Below are 23,222 nucleotides of genomic sequence, written 5' to 3'. Positions count from 1 at the left end.
AATAATAAGGCGGATAAGTGGTATGGGGTGTTTGGATTTTTTTTTAATGTCCATTTGTTATTTTTCTTTTTGGAGTCATGGAATTTTTCTACAATTGCTTTTGATAATGATCGCACAACTAGTTGATGACACTGTGAGGCACTGATTGTACACTGTGGATGGATTATACGGTGTGTGAATACATATCAATAAAATTTGCAGTAAAAAAGAAAAAAAAAAGGCAGTGCCCCTTAGTTTCAGAAATCTTAAACAGCCAGGGTAGACAGTCGGCACAATTGCTGATTTTTCCCATGGCCATGTCCTGCATACACAACACTCAGCGGTGGCAGGCCAGTCAAAAAACTGGTTTGACCTCTTATTTCAACTAACAGTCAAACAAATGATGACATCTCCAAAGCTTGTGGACATAGATCTCGCCAGTACCTTCTATGTATTCCTGGGAAATGAAAAAGCCGTAGAGACACCTACGGAGCATAAAGCAAGCCCAGTAATACCAAGAATAGAAGAAGTTGTCCCATAAAATCTCAGTTGAGCTTTGGTTAAAATCATGAGACGCCTCATCGGGATATACTCACCCCACACCAAAAAGCATTTTTCTAAAGCCAACCTAGATTTCTGGAAAGATTTTGCTCTCGTGTGTGTGTGTTGGTGGGGGGGAGTCCTCACTGAATTTTTCCATGGCTCAAAGTTCCAGAAGAAGTACATTAAAATGCAACATGTGTAAGTCCCTGTAAGTTACATCAAAACCAGTGATTATGCCACTGTAAAAGGGTTGAACTGGTGCCTGTAAAACTCTACGGAATTATGAGTGACAGTAAAACTCAGTTACTCAAGATCAAACATATGGCACCTTGAAGCACCCAGAAAAGGGAGTGTGGGTGGGGTGGGGCGAGGGGACAGCAACTCTGAAGGCAAAGAAAAACCTCCTGACAAACAACTGCCTGAGTGTTAAAGTTCCTTGAAGATGGTTTCCAATAAACCCTGATGGGCTGGTGCACTCTGTACCTTTGTATTCATTTCGGGCTCCTACTGCACTCCCGGCATGAAGCTGGTAAGTAAAAGCAGAGAGGCAGGGGCAAAGCAGTGTAAAGAGGCAAAAAAAAAAAAAAAAAAAAGGAGACCCAGAGGAGGAGGGTGGGGATGGGAAGCAGACATGCACATGCTGAAAGCTGAACATGTGCAGGGCGCTGAGCCACTCACACTTAACAGCAATCTCGCAAGGTGAGTGGACAAGAGTCCACGCTTATCAGTAGGGAGGTACACACAGAATTAAGAAAGCTGTCTGGGGAAATTTCAACCGTTTTTATTTGTTTGTCTGCCTGCTACATAGCTGTGCATCTCTAATCCTTGCAGGATGTGGGGATGGAAAGAAGTGGGGTAAACTTGGCCTTACCTGGGCCACAGGAGAGTTGGCTACCCCCAGGCGCCATTTTCAAAGCAAAGTCATTGAACTGGTGAGAATTTTAAGAATTCTCTAGTAAATGAACAATGTCTTACAGAGTAGAAAGCAAAAATGATGCAAAATGTTAAGAAAAGAGATAAAACCAAAGACATATGATTTTGCTCTGCAGGCCACTTGGAGCTTTACCCTTGAGACCTGGAGATTCTGAGCGCTCTGGTTTGCGTTCTCTGCCCTGTGACCCCACCGAGGGGAACCGAGCACGGGCTGGAGAAAGAGGCACCGGGGGCTGCGGGAGCCACGGGGAGAAGTGGGAAGTGAGGGTGGCGGAAGTGGTGGAGAGAGAAATGACAGCATGAGATCCGGGGGCAGGATGGGGGCACAGGGAGAGGTAGACAGTCCGACAGCAAAGACAAGGGCAACACGGAGGAGGAGGGGCGGCGATGGCAAGTTCATGGCGGCCACGCAGAGGCTGTCAAAGTAGTGCAGGGGCGGTTTGGGTTGCGTGAGGTCATAGCCAAACCCCGAACTGGAACGAGCCTACTCCCTGCGCGGGGCCACCTGGCATTTATCCAGAGGCGTTCTCAGCTGTCTGGGCATAATGTCTCAGCCCTCCCCTCTGGGATCCAAAATGACGTCCCTGCCTCGCAGCTGTACCCATGGAGGGCATTCTAGGATTCTTTAAAAATAATAATAACAAAAGCACTTAAAGAACTGGACTGTGAGGACGTCTCAAAGTCTTTTATTCTTTTCTTGACCAGTATGGTGGCCAGCACACACTGCCAATAGGCATTTTAAAAAAACAAACAAACAAAAAAAACATTTTAAATAGGAGTTCCTTGCAGTGTCTCAGAAAAAGTGATTATTATTGAATAGAGTTTATACTCCCCCAGACTCTGGATACCAGAGGTTTTACCCCAGTTTTTTGTAGGCCACCTCAGACAGTGGGACACCGTAGATGCGACACGTAAGCACTCTGGAAGGGCAGTAAGAAATGTGAGGAATTCAAGAGCTGTCGTGATTGCTGGGAAGAAGGTGCCTTTGCAGCTCTCAGAGGACACGGAGATGGTCTTCTGTGTCCCGATCGATGGGGGACGTCCAGAACAGCTCCCACGGAGAGGAACCCGGAAGCTCACGTGGCAGCCTTGCTGGACAAGTGGTCCAGCTCCTGTGCACGTCCTCCTGGAAATGCCCCTGTCTCTGTCCTACCAAGCAGGGTGACAGAGAACCAGAACCACGTTTTCAGGGCTGCCATCCACGGAGAGGCCTGCTCTCTCCTGCTAATCAATTACCTGATGTTCTATGTGCAGTACATGGACAGAGTTTCTACAAATTAAATTATTCTCTTAAAATACAATAAAACATCGTTACATAAAATTCTCACGGAAAAGTCTTTCCAACTCAATTCAATTCTCAAAATTGACTTACAATACATCGTGCACAAATGAACACTGACCTCAAATAAATAGAACAAAAAGGAAAATGGGATGAGCTATAGTTTTTTTCTGTTGTTTTTTTAAATTAAAAGTTAAAAACACGAGCTGCACTTAAGTCCTTACTGGAGGAAATGCATCGAGAAGGCGGTTCAACGAGGCCCTCCAAGCCAAAGGTTTCAAGTGAGGTTTTCCGTGTTCAAAATTCACTGTGGATGCCGCCGCTGAGGTCCCTCACCACGCCTTCTCTGACCAGCAAGGCCAGGAAGCTGGTCTCTGAAGTCACATTGTGCATAGTTTGCAAGTTCATGGCGGCCATGCAGAGGCTGTCAAAGTAGTGTAGGGGCGTTTTGGGTTGCGTGAGGTCATAGCCAAACCCCGCCAAGCTGACCTCATCGCACAGGTGTGTGGCCAAGACCACGGCAAGGACGCCAATTGTGGGGACATTCTGGAAAAAAGGGAAAGGAAAAAAAAAAGTCAATTTCCTGCTTCCCCAGTCCTCTGCATTCTACACCAAGTAATAAGAATTGCATTGGGGCTGCAATTATATATATATCATTATAGATATATATATATACATTTTATATAATATTTATATTATATTTAAAAAACCAGAATCTTAAAAGTCTGATTTTCCAACCAAATCAGGAATCTAGATTCTAAAATATGACCTGGGATGTGAGACTATAAAGGAAGCCTAAACCCAATTTTTTTCTAATTTTATTTTTTGAAATAATTCCAAATGTACAGGAATATGTTGCAAAAATCATACAAAGACTTGAGAGAGAATGTCAACATACCGCTCCCCAGATTTGCCAACTTTCAGCATTTGGCCTCATTTGTTCTATCAGTCTCTCTTGGGACATACTCCCAAGAGACAGCCAGAAAATTCTTGTACCAATCTAAAAGTTGTTCTTGCTAAGACTTCTACCCACCAGTTCTACATCTAGTGACTTCTGTCGCCTTCTGGTGACACCCAGAAAGACAAGGAACCCACTTGCTCTCTTTCAGGACATTTCCTCCCACGTCTCAGTCCCCTCTGCTAGAGAATGCATCCTGCTAGCCACTACATTACACTTCACACTCCCAGCAAAGAACTTTTCTTGCGAATAATACTTCCAGGCCCTTTTCACATGCATGGCTCTCTGGGAAACTGCATTCTTTTTTTTCCAATTTTAATTTTTTTTTTTTTTTTTTTGGCATGGGCAGGCTCCAGAAATCAAACTTGGGTCTCCGGCATGGCAGGTGAGAAATCTGCCACTGCACCACCACTGCACTGCCCTAGGCAAGTGCATGTTGAGACTCAAATGAAGGACTTTCACATTTATTCCCTTAAAATGAATCTTCCTGACTTGGGTCTTGAATGTCAAACATCCACACAGTCGAGGACGCTGTCACCACACCCCACCCCCCCCCCCCCCGCTATCCTGCCATGCCTCCTGGCACTGACAAATCAGGAATTGTGGATAAAGGCTTAGGTAAAGAAGAGACACAGAGCAGAAGGGATGCCCTGCACCTTTTCAAATCTTTTTTGAAGACTGGTTTATTAATATTCTTTTGCATAGTTTCTTTGCCAAGTGCAGATGTACCTTGTTTGTTCCCCGGAGTCCAGCCTGTGATGTGTGTAAGCAATGCTTTCTCCTTTTCTGCAGAGTGGGCCAGGGAACCCTCCAGAGCTCAGTTGGTGGTGCCCCTCTTTCATTGGTGGTGCCCCTCTTTCATTATTCAGCCCCTCACTCATTAAACCATTTCCTGTCACCTGCCCTGCAAAGCCAACCTCACTGTTAGAGAGGGTCTCAGTGGTCACTTTGCCTAAGACATGGCAACCAACTCCAGAGAAGCTCTCTTCCGGAATCCATGGTGACCAGCTTGGGACCCACAGCTACAGGGAACAGCCAATCAACAAGCATATAATTGTTCCAAGCATGAGCCCTGGCAATCTCTGCTGAGGAAGAAAGCCTCTGTCCTTTGAGAGGGGAAATTTGCCACCTCCTGTTTGGAAAGCTGGTCCTGGACAGGTACCTGCATGGGGCAAGGAACTACCAGGCCCTCATGGCTTTCCATGGGCAGAGGCAGGACGGCGAGGGCAGAGTGCTGGAGGAAAATGGCAATGCTAGCTCCTGAAGCACTGTGGGCAGAAAGCTGCTGGGAGATGAGCAAGGCCACCCACGGGGGCTGCTCTGGAATCCCACAGCCGCCAGGCTGCGCGGGTCCCGGGAAAGGCTTCATCTCCTGGTGAGCTGCGCAGCCACGGCTGGAGCCAGAGCTGGAACCAGCAGCCTCTGGTCACCGTCTAGAATGAGGTTTTTGTTTTGAAGGGGTCTAATTGTTCTTAGGTGTCTGTTTACCTTAGTAATTACAGGATTCTGTCTTTAATATTTATACAGTTGTTTTTCAGACTATGTTCACTTAAAATTTAATTCACGGGGGGAGAACCTGCTAATCTGCCTTCTGACTGACTATACCTGAGCCCGGCTCAGCGGTGACAAATTGTGACCTTGAGGCCTCGTAGGCCTCCGTGAGCTGCTGGCCCCGACCAGCCCCCACATTTCAAAATTCCTTGATTTCTAAAATTTTCTCTATCGGGGTTCTGCTTTGAAATTTCATTTAGAAATAATCTGCACTACTTTGTAAAAAGCTTTAAAATGAAGCAGAAGAAAGCTCTCACATCGATAACCCAACTTCACACCTTGAGGCACTAAGAAAGGAAGGGCAAACCAAACCCGAGCCAGGCAGGAGGAAGGCAGAAAAGTGTTGGAGCCCCAGGCCGTCTCTTCGGACCACAGAGCCCAGGGCAGGGGGGACCTTCCCACTGCACGGAGTAGCCAGTGGCCCGGAAGTCTCAAGTTCAGCTGCAAACTGAAATCCCCTGGCACCTCTGAAAAATCCCAGCACACAATGTTCTAAGAGATGATCATGGTGATGAGTATACAACTCCGTGATGATACTGTGAGCCAATGACTGTACATCAAGTATGGAATGTTCGTATGTTAAGAATGTTCGTGTTTGTATGTTTTGTTTTGACAATTAAAAAAAAAAAATCCCAGCACACTGCAGCGCAGACCAATTAACCTAGAGCATTGCTCGGGGGGACTGATATTCTTTATGTTAATGTGACCAGACGTCCATCCCATCCCACCTCGCCCCTGAGCCACCCACATGCCAGGATGGAAAGGTTTTGGAGCACAGCCCCACACGGTGACATGCACCTGGCCTCTGGAGTAGGGACACGCTGAGCAGTATCTCAGGGGCAAAAGTGCTGATTAAACCGGAGATGAGTCAAGGGGGAGGGACAGGTAAGCGGTGGGCGCCCGTCAGCAGAGGAGCCTGGGGTGCGGGGAGAACACAGACCATCAGGCAGCAGCTGGGTTTCCACTGGAGAGGCCCCTGTGTGCACACACATCTCCCCGAACGTGCAGACAACAGCTGATGCGGGTAGCAACTTGATTACCTTGTCTCGGCCCCAGAATCTGGACCGCGGCTCGGAGTACTGGAGGATGTCAAAGGCAGTCTCCTGGATGATGACCGGGTTCAAAATACGGAAGCGGTTTGGCTGCAATGGGATTTTTTCCGCCACCTGCTTCCAGAAGAACAGTCGCACCCAGAACGGCTAAGAACAGAAAGGAGGTGACCATCAGGCGCGTCTGATGATGCCATCCTGTGAGCAGAGTGGGAGTCAGGCCAAGGCCATGCCGTGCCCCACCCCACTCCTGAACTGGCACCCTGCATTCTGCAGCACAGCGGCTGAGAGCTTTGCAAAGCCGGGAACTCAGCTCAGTAATTCTGAAGGACCCGACTGATGACCGTGGCATCGGACAGAGGGAGCAACCGTGCAACAAGTTCTTGCTTGGGGAAGAAATTCTTCGGGGAATGGTCTGGAATGACGAGTCCTTTAGGAGCTAGAGCCATTGTTTTGCCCAAAGAAAACCAAGTGAAAAGAAGCAAATTCAAGAGTAGTGAGTGCTGTCAAGCCCCAACACTGACAGGCCCTCTCTCTACTCACTGGCTGTTTCTTAGTCCCATGGAAGTTCCTGGCAACTTGACTGTAAGTCGTGTCAGATGTGCCTCCTCTTCCAGCTAGAACAGCTTCTACCCAACAGAAAATCCAAAAGACCCTACAGCCTATACAGATACAAATTCTCCACCACACAGAGTGTATGTGAAAAGCCTATCAAATCTGCAAACAGCCAGTTTCTGCACACGTATGTAAATGTGCATACACTCCCCAACGGGAAATTTATTTCAATATAACTGAAATGTATTTCAATATAACTGGTGAGACTATAAAGTAATGTGACTGAATATTTTAAAGACAAAGGAAAGGAATACGACCAAGTGAGGGCCAGCTCCCTCACATTTCTGGAACACTGCCCATTCATTGCAAGGGGCCCCCAAACCAAGCATTTTTGAAGAATATCTTTGGAGACTATGTGAATATTCTCTAAATATATATATTCATCCAAGTAAATCTAATTTCTGGAACTAGCTGAAAGCCATGTAAGTTCAAATCAGATGAATAGAAGATGGGTGACTGGCCTCAAGGATAGCAATTTTGGTCTCAAACTTGGCAGTCATATTAAGAGACAGTCACCATTTTCACAGGTGGCTCACAAGGGATTCTGAAAGCAATTCCCAGCAAGGGTTCTGGGGGTTTCAGCGAAGAGAGTGGTACTAGGAAAAGGTATCCACTGGCAGTTATCATGTGAAAGACAACACTAAAGTATGCATTCCACTGAGCTTCTTTAAAAATAGAGCCTGCAACCAAATTAGGGGCCCCTTCCCTTTTTGCGAAGGCATATCTGACAGCTGAACATGTGCTGCTTACCAGGGTTTCATTTTTCACCATCGCTTGAAGCCAGTTGAAGTCAACACTCTTAAATAGGACAGCAACGAACAGGTCATTGGAATAATATTCAAGGTCCGACAGTGGTGCGCCCTCTGGGTAAGTCATCCTTATGGTAGTTTTATTTCCAACGTGCTCCGAGTACCCATGCACAGGTGCACTGTTCAACCTGTTTCCATTAAAAGGACCACGATCAATGGACGAAGTGAGCCAGCAGCGACCTCATCACACTGCACCAAACAAACCACATCTCAATGCGGACCAAGAATGTGCAGGTGGCAAGCGATGTCCTCCCCAGGCCCCCCAGGGGTAGGGGGTCCCTCCTGAGCAGCCTCGTCGCCCCGTGCAGCTCTGCCCTTTCCACATGCCTGATGGGCACTGGCCCATGAGGGACACAGTTATCTAATACCAGAAGGTCAAATGATTTCATTGAGTCCTGCCACTGTAAGCCAGCCCAAACGGTGTATTTTGGGCTTTCTCCAGCCACCTGCAGAGTTCCCTTGAAGGCTTCTCATTGCACTCAGATGTTAATGGTTCTTGCCAGAATTTCAAAAAGGTAACCAGAAAGGAAAAACTAGAAACCAGGACAAGACAGATACAAAGAGCAGTCATATGGGGCGGGGAGGGGGCACTGAGGAGGGCCCTGGACCAGGTGGGCCCTGGCCTCAAGGCAGGTGAGGCACCTATGCCTGTTAGATCAACGAAGGCTGTACGCAGGTGATCGTTTGGGGAAAATGTCTAAAAGTTCTTCCCAAAGTAACACCACTCACCAGGAGACACAGTTTTGAAATCTCAAAGAAGATCTATTCGGTTCTTGACCGGCATCTTATCTTTCTTGCCTATCCCACTGCCACTTCCTGTTTGAGAGCTAACCCCTGGGCCATAAAAAGACATTTTTAGACAGGATAGCTAAATGCAAAGTGTGATCCTGGATCAGATTTTTTTTTTCCTTTCTCTGGGAGAAGGGTGAATGGGGGTTTTTTGTATGCGTCTGTTAATGTTTAGAGTTATTTCAAAATTAAGTTACAAAAAAGAGGTTTATTAACAGTGTGCTCTCAGCATGGGGCTAAAAATCTACCTTCTTCTCTCCATAGTGCTTGGTGGCCTCCGGAGACCTGGGCAGGAATCCATGTCCCTCGGGCTGGTGGTTGCTTCCCTTGGCCCCGACGACCCTCCCAACGCGCTGGGTCCCCTGCTGCCTCTGCTCTTCAAGGTCAGCTCGAGGCTGCTCTCCTCTTCTGCCCACGGTCCTCTCCTCTGGCGCAGGCGGCACACCGGCAGCCCCCGCTCTCTGCCCTTTCCTTCCTGGACCACAGGCATGCCATGTGACAGGCATGGGGATCCCAACTGTCTCCCCCACGTGCCAGAGCACAGGCCATTCGGCTCCTCACTTGGGGCCAGGGGCAGGGTCTGGGGGGCTCTAAAACCTTCCCTTTGGAATACCGGGACCTGGCCTACCCTGTGGGCCCCACACCCCCTCATGTCAGCTGGGACACCTGCTGCCAGTGACAGCGTCACCTCACTGGGTCATTCTGAGGAATGGGAACGAGAGCACTTCACAGGATTCTCGGCACCCAAAAAGCACCCAGTAAAGCAGCTGCCAGGTCCTCCCATTCACCCAACTCTACTCCCACCCTCTTGCCCTCGGCACTGCTTCTGCCTTAAAACTTGGTTGTGACCTTTTTCTTCTACCCTTTGACCCTTACAAACCTGGTTCCTTCCTTGCACCCTCTGCCCCCTCCTCCCTACACAGTCTCCCAAAACAGTGGCTAACATTTATCAAGCGTTTACTCCAAGCTTGACGTGGTTCTAAGCACTGTGCATCTGTGAACACCTTTTGTCTGAACATATACTATGACTGTTTCCATTCTACAGACGGGAAAATCGAGGCCCTGGGCAGTCAGGTAACCTAATGCAATGGACAAAGGCACTGGGTGAACATGCCATCACTTTTAGGCTCAAAATGACCACAGTGGACCCTGTCACCCGCCCTTACCAACCAGCAATTTTTCTCTACTACCCCTTCCGGAACTGTGGTTCTGGTTCTGCTAATGTTGAGACCCCCCAGGCTAGAGACCTTGCTGTTCTGACACTTCTTCTCTCTCACTGACTGTCCAGATGTCCAAAGGTCCTGCAATTCCTCATCCAGAGGACGCCTTAGACCCCTTAAGCTTCCACAATCACACACTCCATCCACACCGGCCTGGCACCCCAGGCCCCTAAGGTGCCCCTTCTCTCCTGCCCCCAAACAAACACACCCACAGATTCAAACAAGAACCTGCTCTCATCACACCCTCAAGACAGGACCAAGTTACTAAAATGCAGCAATACCCAGATATCTTTACACCACCAATTCTACCTCTAGGAATTTCTCTTGAGAAATCATCATGTGAAAAGCATTTTCCCAATAACAAAGAAACCAGAAATATCCCAAATGCCCACTGTTCAGGAAAATGTCTTAACAACTTCATAAAGAGGAATATTAATCACTTACTACAGTTAAGTTCCTCCTAAATATTTAAAGACCTTAGAATCAGTCTAAAATATTAAGTTCAAAAAGCAAAATATGTTATAAGATATACATGCAAACTTACGTCTGTATATAGAACAAAACCAGGGTAAAAACACAACAAATTAATAGTGGCTTGTTATTTGTGTTATGGTTTTTTTCTTTTTTTTAATATTTTTCTGCATTTTCCCAATCTTCTATAATGAGCACATGTTACTTCTATGATCAGCAAAAAATTTTTTTAACCAGACAAACCAAAAAAGAATCTCAGATGACATGAGCAGTTTTGCCTTCCGGTGCTTGCCACCTCCCAGGACGATGGATGCTGAGCCCTGCTCCCAGGCCAACAGTCATCACTCAGTTCTCCTACTGTGCCCTCCTCTTGCCTCTGCCTGCCGTGTCATCCTATTTTGCTGGCTTATCTAAAACCTGCTCAACCTTCAAAACCCTATCTTCTCTGAAAAGGTGTGGCCAATTATGGCATTCATAGGGTGCTTCTCAAATGTAGGGCCAGTAGAGCATGGTCAGGGCATGCAGTGATTTCCCGTGTTTGCCTTCTTGCAGGCAGGGGCCAGTAGTGCTTCCTGTACCCAGGACTGCACCTGGTCATGGAACTGTGACCTGAACTCTAGGAGAGAGGGTTTGTTTGAAAAGCAATGTACCTTATCACGACGTCATACTGGTTTAGGGCATGGCCCAGACCTAGTCCGCGAAGTATCCCGCCACTTCCAATGACCACGCACCGCCGACAATGCTTTGCTTTCAGGTGGTCGGGAAAATCGTGCTCAGGCAGTATTTCCAGAAGGTTCTGGACTTTACTGGAGAACTTCCGGAATCCAAAAGGAGGATCATACTTGTACTCGGCTTCGTGCCCTTGGGCAGCCCTCTTCACAAAGGGCAGTAAGTCCGCGCTGTACCTGCGCTCAAATAACCGTACCATGGACTTCTTCGCAAACTCGGGCCGACATTCCTGCTGCAAGACTTGCTGAGCGAACTTCTGAGCTCTCTGCAACGGAACCACACCAACACGAGGCTTAAAAACACCCAGGCATTAAAAACATACTCTTGCGGGTATAACGCTGGTCCTCTGACACCTGGCATTGCTCCCTTGTTGATTTTTCTTTTAACACAAAACCTTTGCTTTCTAGGGTTAACTTATATTCAGAAACTTGAAGGAAAAACCCGGAAATATCATACGACAGGCAGAGAAACTCAACAGGAATGTTTATTTCATGATGTAAGTAAAGTAAGAGAGTACCACCCCTCACTCCCAGGTCCAAGCTTGAGTAACAGATTTGGGGTGAAAACTCTACTGTGAGGTATTCATGTTTCAGGTTTCTATTGAGCAAGATGGAAAAGAGGTTATTTATCCGTTGGGGAATGGGGTTCACACTGCGCTACCTGGAATGCACATGATAGTAAGTGGAATCAGGGAACGAGGTCGTGTTTCCGCAGAAAAACGTCTCGTACGCTGCTTTCCCAACATGCCGCCGTTTGGGATCAGGGAAAGCTGCTGAGCGCCAAGCGCCCTAGAGCACAGCTGGATGCACAGACCTGGAGGAGCTCCGCCCCTTCGCCCCGCCCCTCCGCTCCTCCGCCCGCCTGCTCTGGGCTCCGATTGGCCAGAGGCCACGTCCATCGGCGCCTCAGCTCTCCACAGCCCTTGTCTCCACGTTCAGAAGCCCCTCCTTCCACCAGGCAGCTGTCACCCGCGTGGGTGGAAAGTCCTACAATTATGGGGACATTTATTTTTAGGAACTTATCACCTCTTTCTTCAATTTTTAAAAATATTTAATTTAAAACTATATATTTTTTCCACATCTTTTAAATTGTGCCAGAATGACCATTAGGATGACTATTGTCACACAATCTTACGGGTTTATTCCAACTTGTATTTTTCTTCAAACTGTGCTATTTAAAATTTTTTTGTTTGGCAGTCTCCGGGAATAGAACCCGAGTCTCTGGCATGGCAGATGAGAATTCTGCCATTGAGCCACTATTGCCTGCCCCAAACTTGGCTATTTTTATTGGGTGACTCTGGATACTCCTCTTGTAAAGGAACCCATCGATCCAATTATGGCAGAAACACTTTTTTTAAAAATTTAAACAATAGCTTGGCGCAGTTACCCGAGCCTGTGAAGAGCCTAGAGAACACAGGGGCCAACTGCTCAGGACGGGACAGCCCAAGCATCCGGGTTTACACTTCCTGGGGTAGAGATGAGCGCCCGAGACGGGTCCAGATTCACCTAGGGAAGCTCAGGGGATGACTCAGGACGGGAAAGAGAGGCGAGCAGTCAGGCCGGAAACGTGAGCACAGCTCTCTCCGGCTGCCAGATTTTCTCTTTAGAAGGTTCATTTGGGAAGGAGTGAAATTTCATTCCCTCTCCATTCTGGCAAAGAGTTCAATTGTAGGCTTCAAACTTAATTTTCTAGACAGTAAGCGGCGCACAAAGCTCAGTAATCATCTTCTAACTGTAACCCCGCCAGTGTCTAATTCACAGCAGGTGAAGTCAATAAATCCTGAGTGAATAATGTTCTAAACGCCACTTGAAGTGCCTAAAGCCACAGCAACCCCTTTTCCTCTCGGGTTTGACTTGTTTAAAGCGGCATGAGGAGGTCTGGAAGAGATCCCGGGATAATCTCTTCCCTTCAGAAGCTGGCTCTGCATCTCTCCTCTTCCCCTGCCTGCGGCTCACAGCTCAGGAGGAGCTTGGGGGAGAGGACACCCCAAGACCCAACCCTTCCCTCCTCAGGCAGCTCCGAGCTGGAGGCCAAAGGAGCCGAGCGAGGAGGGACGTGGCGAGGAGCCCCTCCCTAGACACAGGAACTCCCACTCCTCCCAAACCGAGGAAAGGGAACACGGCTTTCCATTCATAAGAGCTTTCCTGGCTGAGCTTGCTGGCCGCCCACAATTAAGAATAAATGGACATCCGGTAGCTCTGGGTGTGAGGATGTGGCGACTTGCCATGGAAAACCACAATATGAAAACTCATGGAAAGGTATTTCAAAAAAAAATCAAAGTAAATTTCCTCAGTAAAATCTCCCCATTCATAATTTTTACAGTAATCCACCTCAGGACTATAGGCAAATGGCACAATTCTTGGTAAAAAGTGGGAGTGCTGGTTTGAAGGTGTTCTGTACCCCAGAAAAGCCTGTGATTTTTTAATCCATCCCTGTGGGTGCAGCCCTATTATGGATGGGACCTTTGGCTTAGGTTGTTTTCCATGGAGCTGTGACCCACCCAACTCAAGGTGGGTCCTACCCCTTTGCTACAGCCCTTTAAGAGAGCTCATGGAGAGAGACAGCCTAGACAGAAATGCCTCGGGAGAAACAAGAAGACATTACAGCAGACATTGCCACCTGCCTTCCCACGTGACAGAGGAACCCCGAGTGCCAGCAGCCTTTCCTTACAGAAGGTATCTTCCTCTTGATGTCCTCTTAATTTGGGCATTTTCATGGCCTTAGAACTGTAAATTTGTAACCAAATAAATCCCTTTTGTAAAAGCCAGGCTTTTCCTGGTACATTGCATTCTGGCAGCTCTAGCAAACTGAAACAGCAAGGTTGTATTATGATGCTTATCTTGAACCCCAGGCAGTGCACTTGGGCTGAGGAGGGACTGGAGGGCTGGGCAGGAGACAACCCCATCACCACTTGTGCCAGCTGAGGCGGGAGGGTCAGTTATCTCAAGCAGCCTCCACTGCCCCATGTGTAAGCTCTGCTGTTGGTCTCTGTGTCGTGGCTGCCGTGACGCCGGAAGCAGCCTGCACATGGAGCTGCAGGTGCAGATGCCGACAAGCCTAGTTCACGTGCGTGTCAGCTGTCTTTAACCTTCGGCAGGTGAAAAGCAGAAAGCACATCAATACCCAAATCACAAAGGGAGCACCACGGTAAAAACCCAACCAGTCAGCGGCTGCTGGGGCTGGGGCAGGGGCAGGGACTGTCTCCCAAGAACACAGGGAACTTAATGTCCTGAAGCCGGACTGCGGGGTGGTGGCAGGAGGGTAGAACTTTATGGAAGTGTCTCAAAGGTAAGCTGGAGGTGATAAGTAAATCTTGTGGTATGTGAACTTTATCACATAAACTGTTAAGAAAAAACAGCAATCAGAAAATGTGGATGTTGTACCAGTCAGAAGGATTTACTTTACTGCATTATCTTGGGAGGAGCAACTTAACCCTTGGTTGCGGCTTCCCTTACCTCATCTCAGAGCCATTCTAGGAGGGCATGGGGAGAAGGGAGTGGCGCCAGGGACAGAGCCTGGGCGAATTTAGTAACTCAGCCTGGGTGACTGCCCACAGCAGGAGAAGCTGAGCCACTGCAGCTCCACGGGCGCACAGGGTGGCATGTGGTCACTGATCTACTGAGGGGCAAGGGGGCTGAGTCCAAAGTGCCCCCACACAGCCCAGACCTGATGGATCTGAGAGCACCCTGTCTCTTCAGACCTCTTTTACATGCAATGTCACGCCAGAACCACACTTTCACAGTGTCTGATCGTCTCTTCAGGGACTAATGCCAGTCTCTTAAAGGACCAGCACGTGCAGTGGCATCTTTACATCAAAACTAGAAGCCCACGCTTGGCCCACTTCCTCTCCCCCGGGGGCTGCTGGTGGTGGAGCAGGCACCCCCTAGCCCACAAGCAAGGGGGGTCTTGACATGGCCAGCAGGCCCAGCCGGGTGGCTTGGAGGCCTTTCTCTGCCAACAGCTGTCCCCGATGATTTACATCTGTCCCAGTGCTCATAAAGGCTCAGGTGCCCCCCGGGAGCATGGAGGCCTTTTTTGCAGAGCTCTGGCTGAGCCCCATGTTGCAGCTGCTCAGAACCCGCAGGCCACCTGGGTCAGCTTCCTCAGCCGTTTCCTCGGTTCTGGGGACTGGAGAGCGGGATTTGGTTCTGGCTTTAATGCCGGGATCAAAGCAAGGCGCTTCCCGGTGGCCTCCATGCCCTTTCACCTCCCTGGCCTGGTCACCCTCTCAGTCTCATCCCCTGCTGCCCGCCAACCCAAATCCTCAGGGACACTTCACTCTCGCCATCCCCCTATTTGTAAAGCCCTCCAAGGGCTATACTTCTGCCTGAAGATTTGTCAAGACTTTTTGAAAAGAGGGACATTTTGACTCCCTTCAAAAATGTTAGAAAGCTACTTAAAAAAAAAAGTCCTAAGTAATACAATAACATCCCTAGTCCCACCAGGGTTATATCCATATAGCAGGCTTTCACTTTCTACTTTAGTCATTTCTAAACTGACTGAGACTTCTGCTGCAAACTTGTAAAACTGGCCCCTGTTCCTTCCCCTTTTCCCACAAAAAATTATAGGGGATTTTCTATGCATTTGGTTTCTGTATTATTTGAATTTGGGGGCATTACTATTATTATTATTTTTGGCACGGACAGGCTCTGGGAATCGAACCCGGGTCTCCAGCATGGCAGGCAAGAACTGTGCCACTGAGCCACCGCTGCACCACCCTTGGGGCATTATTTTTAAAGTTAGGGAAAGGAAAGATCTTTCTGGAGTCCTTGGGAACTGGGAGATGTGGCTGATACTGTGGGCTGCTACTTGGCTTCCTGTTCCCTCACTATTGTCTTGGGGAAGGGGAAAGAGAGCTCTTCTCTGTCTTCCAGTGGAGGCAGAGAGATGCACAAATGCTCTCAGTCCTGTTCCTCAAAGGGTCATCAAACCTTGTGTGCGGGACTCAGTGAACTAAAGAATTGCCAGTTATTTAATGGAGGTTTTCTGCACAAGCTGGAATTCAAAGACAATAAGACCACTGCCATGACTCACATAACCTGACCCCTCCCTCTGGAGTTTAATACACACAGCACTTATTAATTAATGTAAAATATTAGCACACAGCCCCTGTCTTCAAAGAGTTTGTCTGGAAGACAACTGGGAAGGCAAACAGTAAAAGCAGGTCTGAGAGCTTCTAGAGCCCAGAGGAGGGTGATCAGGGAAGGCTTCCTGGAGGAGGTAACTCCTGTGCCGAGACTGGATTTAAAGGATGATTAAGAGTTACAGACGTGAAAGACGGAAAGGGCACATGGCAGAGAAGTAAAGAAGAATGCAGCCAATATGGTGCAAAGGAGGGTCTTTCCAACAAATTGTTTGAGACAACTGGCTATCCAGCTGCAAAAGAAATGAAGTGGGACCCCGAACCCACACCATGGACAAAAATTAACTCAAAAGAATTCTAAATGAGCTGGGACTCAGCATCAAGAGATTGAGAAAACCTTCTCGACTGAAAGGGGGAAGAGAGAAATGAGACAAAATAAAGTGTCCATGGCTGAGAGATTCCAAACAGAGTTGAGAGGTTATCCTGGAAGTTATTCTTATGCATTATATAGATATCCCCTTTTTGGTTTAAGGTGTATTAGAGAGGATGAAGGGAAGTGCCTGAAATGTAGTGCTGTGTTCCAGTAGCCATGTTTCTTGAGGATGATTGAATAATGATACAGCTGTCACAATGTGACTGTGTGATTGTGAAAACCTTGTGTCTGATGCTCCTTTTATCTACCTTGTCAACAAAGGAGTAGAACATATGGAATAAAAATAAATAATAGGGGGAACAAATGCTAAAATAAATTTAGTTTAAATGCTAGTGATCAATGAAAGCAAGGGGTAAGGGGTATGGTAGGTATAATCTTTTTTTTTTCTTTCCTGTGTTCGTTTTATTTCTTTTTCTATTGTCTTTTTGTTTCTTTTTCTGAATTAATACAAATGTTCTAAGAAATGATGAATATGCAACTAAGTGATGATATTGTGAATTACTGATTATGTATGTTTTATTTTATTTCACTTTTTTAATTAATAAACAAATTTAAAAAAGAATGTTTGTGTTTGTATGTTGTTACTTTTTTAACTTTTTAATTGTATAATATATATTGTACATTGTTTTTGCAATAAAATATTAAAACAACAACAACAACTAAAAGAATTCTAAGATCTAAATGTTAAGAGCTAGAACTATAAAACTCAGAAGATAATATAGGTGTAAATCCTTGTGACTGAATTAGCAATGGTTCTTTAGATGCAACACCAAAAATACAAGCAACGAAGGAAAAAATACATAAATTGGATTACATAAATGTTAAAAACTTCCATGCCACAAAGGATGACATCAAGAAAATAAGCAGATAACCTACAGAATGGGAAGAAATAATTGCAAATCATATATCTGATTAAGGACTGGTATCTAGAACATACAAAGAACTATTACAACTCAATAATAATTGTAATAGCTGTAACGGGTGCAGGGCTTTGGAAAACAGTCTGGCAGTTCCTCAAAACATAGCGTTATCATATGACCCAGTAATTCCACTCTCAAAAGAAATGAAAACATGTCCACGTAAAACATGGGCATGAATGTTCAATAGCAGTATTATTTATAATAACCAAAAATGGAAACAACTCAAACGCCCATCCACTGATAAATGGCTAAATAAAAGGTGGGATATACATACAATGGAATATTAGTTAGGAAAAGAAAAGAAATGAAGTACTGATGCATATTTCAATGTGGATCAAGTTTGAGAACTTATGCCTTAAACCTGGAAAAAAGCCAGTCACAAAAGAGCATACATTATATGAGTACGATTACAGGAAATGTCACAGAAGAGGCAAATCCATAGAGCCAGAAAGCAGATGAGTGGCTGCCAAAGACTTGGGGAGAGAAGGGAATGGAGAGTGGTTGCAAATGGGCACAGAATGTCTCTTTCTAGGGTGAGGAAAATGTTTTCAAGCTGATTGTGGTGATGGTTCTGCAACTCTGTGAATAGACGAAAATCATCACACTGTACCCTTTAACTAGGTGAACTTTATGTATGCGAATAATAGACCAATAAAGATGTTAACAAAAGGAAGAAAGAATGTAGCTCCACAGAGGAACAGTGAGGGGTTTAGGGACCCTAAAACCAGGTAGCCCTGGGAGGGATAGGGCAGAGAAGGCTGGACGGATCAGAAGGAACCAGGTCAGATACAGCCCTTCTGCTTAGACTAAGGAATCTGGATTTTCTCCTGAAGATGATGGTGAGAGACCAAAGTGTTTTCGCTCTTTTTTTTACATGGGCAGGCACCAGGAATCGAACCCGGGTCCTCGGGCATGGCAGGCAAGCACTCTTACCTGCTGAGCCACCGTGGCCCGCCTGACCAAAGTGTTTTAAGCATGGAAGCAGTAAAACATATTTGATTTTTAAATGCTGCTCTGGGTATCGAGGAGCCTGGCTGGATATATGGCTGAGGAGACATGAGACTGGGGAAAGAGTGAGAGCAAAAAATTCCCAAGGACAACCCTGGGTCCCTATCCCTTTCTCTGGAATTCCAGAAACTTATATGCAGGATGGGATGATTAGGGTGGTTCACTTCCTGATGCCTGCCCATGCAAAAAAAAAAAGATGGGATGATGATATGCTCACACAAATGACCAGGGTACAAGATGGAATCTGACGCGTTTCAAAGTCCTCTTGAGAGTGGGTCTAAAAGTCGCCAAGTCAGCAGGAAGTGGTACCAGTGAGAGGAACACGGGCCCCCTTCCTGAACCTTCCAGGCTGATGCAACCCCACCCAGCACTCAGGACAGGGAGGCCCCAGGTTACGAAAGCCACCACGGCTAAGCCTATACTGGCCAGAGAACTGCAGTCTCTGGGATGGAAGGGCCCTTGAGCCACCCACTGGCCCATGCTTGAATTCCATCTTCAGGACCACTGAAACAGTTACCCCAGCTTTCCTACAGACCCCTGCAGACTCACCACCAAGGCGGCCCACTGACTCCACTTCTGGACGCCACAGACTGTCATCCCATATGCGTCCCCACCCTTGGGCCCCATGGGCATGGCCAAACCTCCTCCACAGGCCAGGCCTCTACTGCCCAACAGCAGCCACCATGTGTCCTTGTTCTTCCTCAGGTTACACAAATGTTTCCACCCCATTCAACCATTCTCCTGGGACATGGTTTTGAGTTTCACATATGGTCAATCTTAGAAGTCACCAGAGTTCCTTGGGGGAATCTCAAACAGCAGTGGCCAAAATTAACAGTGCAGTTGGCTGATCATAGCAGGTACCAGCTCAGGCCTAGATCCTGGATTCTCTTAGTACAGCTTAAGACAAAAGGATCGCAGACAGCTAAGGCACATGCAAACGCAGAGCATGCCAGCTGGCCACAGGAACTGCCAAGTGGCTTTCACACGTCGTATTGCTGGACCACCATATCTCCACCCTAATCTGTGAAGTGGTATTCTCAGCCTTTGCACATGGGTACTCCCAGCTCTCTTCAGTAGCCCTGGCCTCTGCAAGCAAAGGTCTGAGCAGTTGGTCCAGCAGGCCATGGCTTCTTTAAATGGACACAAGAACGAGGACACAGAGAGGATGTGGAAAAGGACGGCAAAGAAACAAAGGCAAGTTCACAGCCTATCAATAAGTCAGGCGAAGTGTCATCATTTTAGGTCTTTCCCGGGAGAGTGAAAAACAGAGACGGGATGTCTAAAACCTTTATCCAAGAGAGCTGTGAGGGATCTTGGAATGTAAGAAGATCTGGGATGTTTGCAAGGCCAGACCAACCAGGAGGAGAGGGAAAGTGCTAGGTGAGGATACTGGATACATCCCACCCCACCAGATGTGTTAATGCTGATGAAATGAAATATGTCAGTGGACATCTGAGGACAGATACAGCATGGAAAAGAGGGCTCTGCCATCAGCGAGACAGCAGTTTTGCATGGGCTAAGCGCATGAACCTAGTTTGAGTAGATTCTTTTCATTTCCTTGTTTATACTCATCTGTACCACAAAAAGATTTGAGGCACTTTCGAAAGACCTACAGATTAATGCAGAAACATATGAATGAAAATCAGGGCTAGGAAAGGAGCGCTGGGGCTAGGAGCCTGCTCAACTTTTATGACTACCCTGTATACAGATGTGATTATCTGCATTTCTTAGATGAGAAAACTGGGACACAAAACAACAGAAAAGTTTGGCTAAGGTCTCCTGGTTGCTGAGTATCTTTAAAGTGTGACTCTGGGTCTGCATGATGAAAAAGGGTCAGCTTTTTCCTCTCTGCCCCATGCTGCCTGTAGCTTCTGGGCACTCCCTTCTTGGCCAGGCAGAGGGAGGGTGGCTGGGAGCTCTGTCTCTGGAGCCACATGGCTGGGCTCAGGCCCTGGCTGGCCCAAAGATCAGCTTCAGTGACCTTGGGACGTCACTTAATATTTGCTGTGGCCTTCCGTTTTCTCAGCTGGGAAATGGGGATGATAATTGTCTCCGCATCCCCAGGACTATTAAGGGGATGAGTTAATGCTGCTGAAGCACTTTTAGAAGAGTTCCTGGCACACAGTAAGCACTAATTACTACTAAGTAAACCAGACGTGGACGTGGGGAAGCAGCTTAACCTTCCAGAACCGTCATCTGTAACATGGTGATCATATTAGCATCTCCCAGTCATGATGATAATTAAATGTGGTAAGACGGAAATCACCTAGTAACTCAATACCTACTGGTTATCAGTGGCGTGCTACTTTACGGAAAGTCATCTTCTCTTTCAACCTGGGCTGAGCATCATCGGATAATTTAACCACTCAAATAACTAGCAAAATTAGCATTTTGTCTGTCAACTGACTTGGAAAAGTAAGTATAAACTGGAGGAAAAACCTCAAGGCAAAATGCAAAATCATTAAAAATCCAACACAGGAGGGCAGCTGAGGCTAAAGGAACTGTGTCCACCTGTTTTAAGAGCAGTTACAGCTGGCAGCATCATGGCACTTTTTCACCACGCCACAAGTGTCCCAGAGAGCAGAACGGAAGCCACCCCCCTCCCGCCCCCCACCAGGGCTGAAGTAATGTGGGTAGACTTCTGCAGGGGGGAAAGGGGGGGAAATAAGGGGGAAGGATGTTCTTTTGCTTTTGTTTTTGGTTCCACTTTGAAACGTCAAGCTTAGTTTTTTTCCACTTCATTTTCAAACTTTTGTTAACATTTATTTTTAACATGTTAGAGATGACTTTATGGTTTAAGTATGTGCTTGGAAATGTTTTAACTGATTCCACATAGGGGAACCACACCAATGGGGCATCCCACTGTGGGTGGTTTGGAGCTGTGTATAACCCAGAAAAGCATGTTCTTACCCCTAATCCATTCCTGTGGATGTGAACTCACTGTAAGGAGGACTTAATCCTCTTACTAGAGTCTTTTATAAGCAGAATGAAATTCAGACAGAGAGCGAGCCATAGGAAGCAGGAAACTGAACATCCACGAAACGAGAAGAGAAGGGAGAGGCCAGGAGACGTGGCCCTGTTCCTAAAGGGACTAAGAACCATGCTGCCGGCCCCCGCACACCACAGTCTCTGCGGAGAAAGCGTCGCCTTGGTGATGCCCCGATTCCAAACTTGTTTCCTGCCCTCAAAATAATGAGCGAATAAATCGCCATTGTCGAAGCCAGCCCACTGCGTGGTGTTTGACAGGAACACCCCAGGGAACCAAAATACTCACCTTTACCCGGTCAGGGTCCACGTAGTGCAGTTTTTTCATGTCGCATTCTTCAGTAATATAGTTCACCTTGAGGATATAAAGGATCCACAACCCAAAGACAAGCAATGTGCACCTGGAAAACATCAACTTGGTCTAGTGACGTCTTCATTTTACTAACAACAGAAATAATGTGAAATAAGTGAAAAACGAAGCTAAATTGAAGATTGCCTGCCATGCAGCATGAACGTACAATCTTTAGGTTTACCTGTGGCAAAGGAAGGCATGATTTCCCTCTCCTCTTGAGAATATAAATGAGCTGGGTATAACTGTCTTTATTATAAACAGAGAAAAAAAATCTTTTGGCGGAGAACCCATAATAAAATCTGAATCATGAGCAGATTATATTTGACTAAAAAATAATCGAGTAATAGATTTGCAAAGATAGACTCTCAGCTTCAACTTTTTGCCACTTTAAAATACTGTCAATCTTAACAAAGAGAAAATAAAACTATCTGTTTGCAACTACCTCTGAAGAATTCTACACAGAGATGAGACTGATGGAAATGAGATAGTACCATTTTGTATATATTTTTAAAGATCTAGTGAATTCACACCATGATGTAGTTTAAAATACACACACTACACAGGATTTGGAGAAAATAACTGGATCTAGTCCTTGTTCTACAAATCTCATTTTTACTAAGTTCCCCATGTATTAACTGACAAACCAAAAGTTAAAAAAAAAAAGTTTAAAGTTTAAGACTCACTGCTTTAAACAATTTTTGTTATTGAAAAAACAAGGTTAAGGAATAATCTTAAGGGGAAAATCATCTTCTAAAGAAAGGAGTTTCTTTTAGTATAGCATCTTGCATAGTATACTGTACACAGCACATGAAAAATATTTCTTGAGGATGATGATGCAAGAAAGTGTTGCTAGGAAATGCTTTCAAGACAATTCTCATTTAAACAGCCTCCCATGAAAATCTGGACAAACATTTTCGTTTTTCCCTGGGATTAAGTTCAAAGTTAAATGAATACTATGCTACCGTTTGCGTAAGAAAAGGGGTTGGGGGGGAAGGAGTATAACAAAAAACTCAGTTGGTCTTTGTCCTCAGTTCCCAGGGAAGCCATCTCAGAGTCTTTGGAATTTCCTGTGTTGTTCATGGTGAGTCCAGGACCAATCAGATAGGTTCAGGGTGGGGGCAAACACACCTGCCATCTTAGGGTGGCAGCAGCCACACCTGAGAGCCCAACCAGGCGATGAAGGGCTTGGGGCTTTGAGCCAGGTCACATGGCCCACCTCCCTGACCTCTGGGAGGGGAGAGGGCTGCATGCTGAGTTCAACTGCATGGACATGTTCTAACAATCACCATCTATGTAAGGAGACTTTATAGAAACTCGGGGCACTTAAAGCCCTAAGAGCTTCCAGGATGGAGAAAACACATCTCTGTGCTAGGAGATGGCATGCTGATGCCACCTGGAGAGGACATGGAAGCCTGCGACTGAGACGCCTCCCAGACCTCACCCATGCGTCTCTGCTTTTAGCTTCTTATTTGTATCCTTTTTTATAATAAAAACAAAAGCACAAATGTAGCACTTT

General features: G+C 46.5%; 1 protein-coding gene and 1 long non-coding RNA gene across 5 annotated transcripts in view; one reads left to right on the top strand and one right to left on the bottom strand.

Annotated features, from left to right (window-relative positions):
• The first annotated feature begins 861 nt into the window (after positions 1-861).
• Positions 862-2,670, top strand: LOC143661318 (uncharacterized). The gene is made up of 2 exons (XR_013164504.1): positions 862-1,051; positions 2,331-2,670. It is a non-coding gene; the product is annotated as an uncharacterized LOC143661318 (long non-coding RNA).
• Positions 2,126-23,222, bottom strand: part of ST3GAL5 (ST3 beta-galactoside alpha-2,3-sialyltransferase 5) — a 43,684-nt gene continuing 22,587 nt past the window's right edge. For all 4 annotated transcript variants that reach the window (XM_077134864.1, XM_077134865.1, XM_077134866.1 and 1 more), the window contains 5 exons: positions 21,644-21,755; positions 10,847-11,190; positions 7,658-7,844; positions 6,284-6,442; positions 2,126-3,280 (listed from right to left, as the gene is read on the bottom strand). In XM_077134864.1, coding sequence (XP_076990979.1) covers positions 3,032-3,280; positions 6,284-6,442; positions 7,658-7,844; positions 10,847-11,190; positions 21,644-21,755 — 1,051 coding nt within the window. In that variant the 3' untranslated portion in view covers positions 2,126-3,031. The remainder of the gene's footprint in view (positions 3,281-6,283; positions 6,443-7,657; positions 7,845-10,846; positions 11,191-21,643; positions 21,756-23,222) is intronic.

The sequence above is a fragment of the Tamandua tetradactyla genome, chromosome 17 (assembly GCF_023851605.1).
Source record: "Tamandua tetradactyla isolate mTamTet1 chromosome 17, mTamTet1.pri, whole genome shotgun sequence".
NCBI lineage: Eukaryota > Metazoa > Chordata > Mammalia > Pilosa > Myrmecophagidae > Tamandua > Tamandua tetradactyla.
This window is presented reverse-complemented; position numbering and strand designations above follow the sequence as displayed.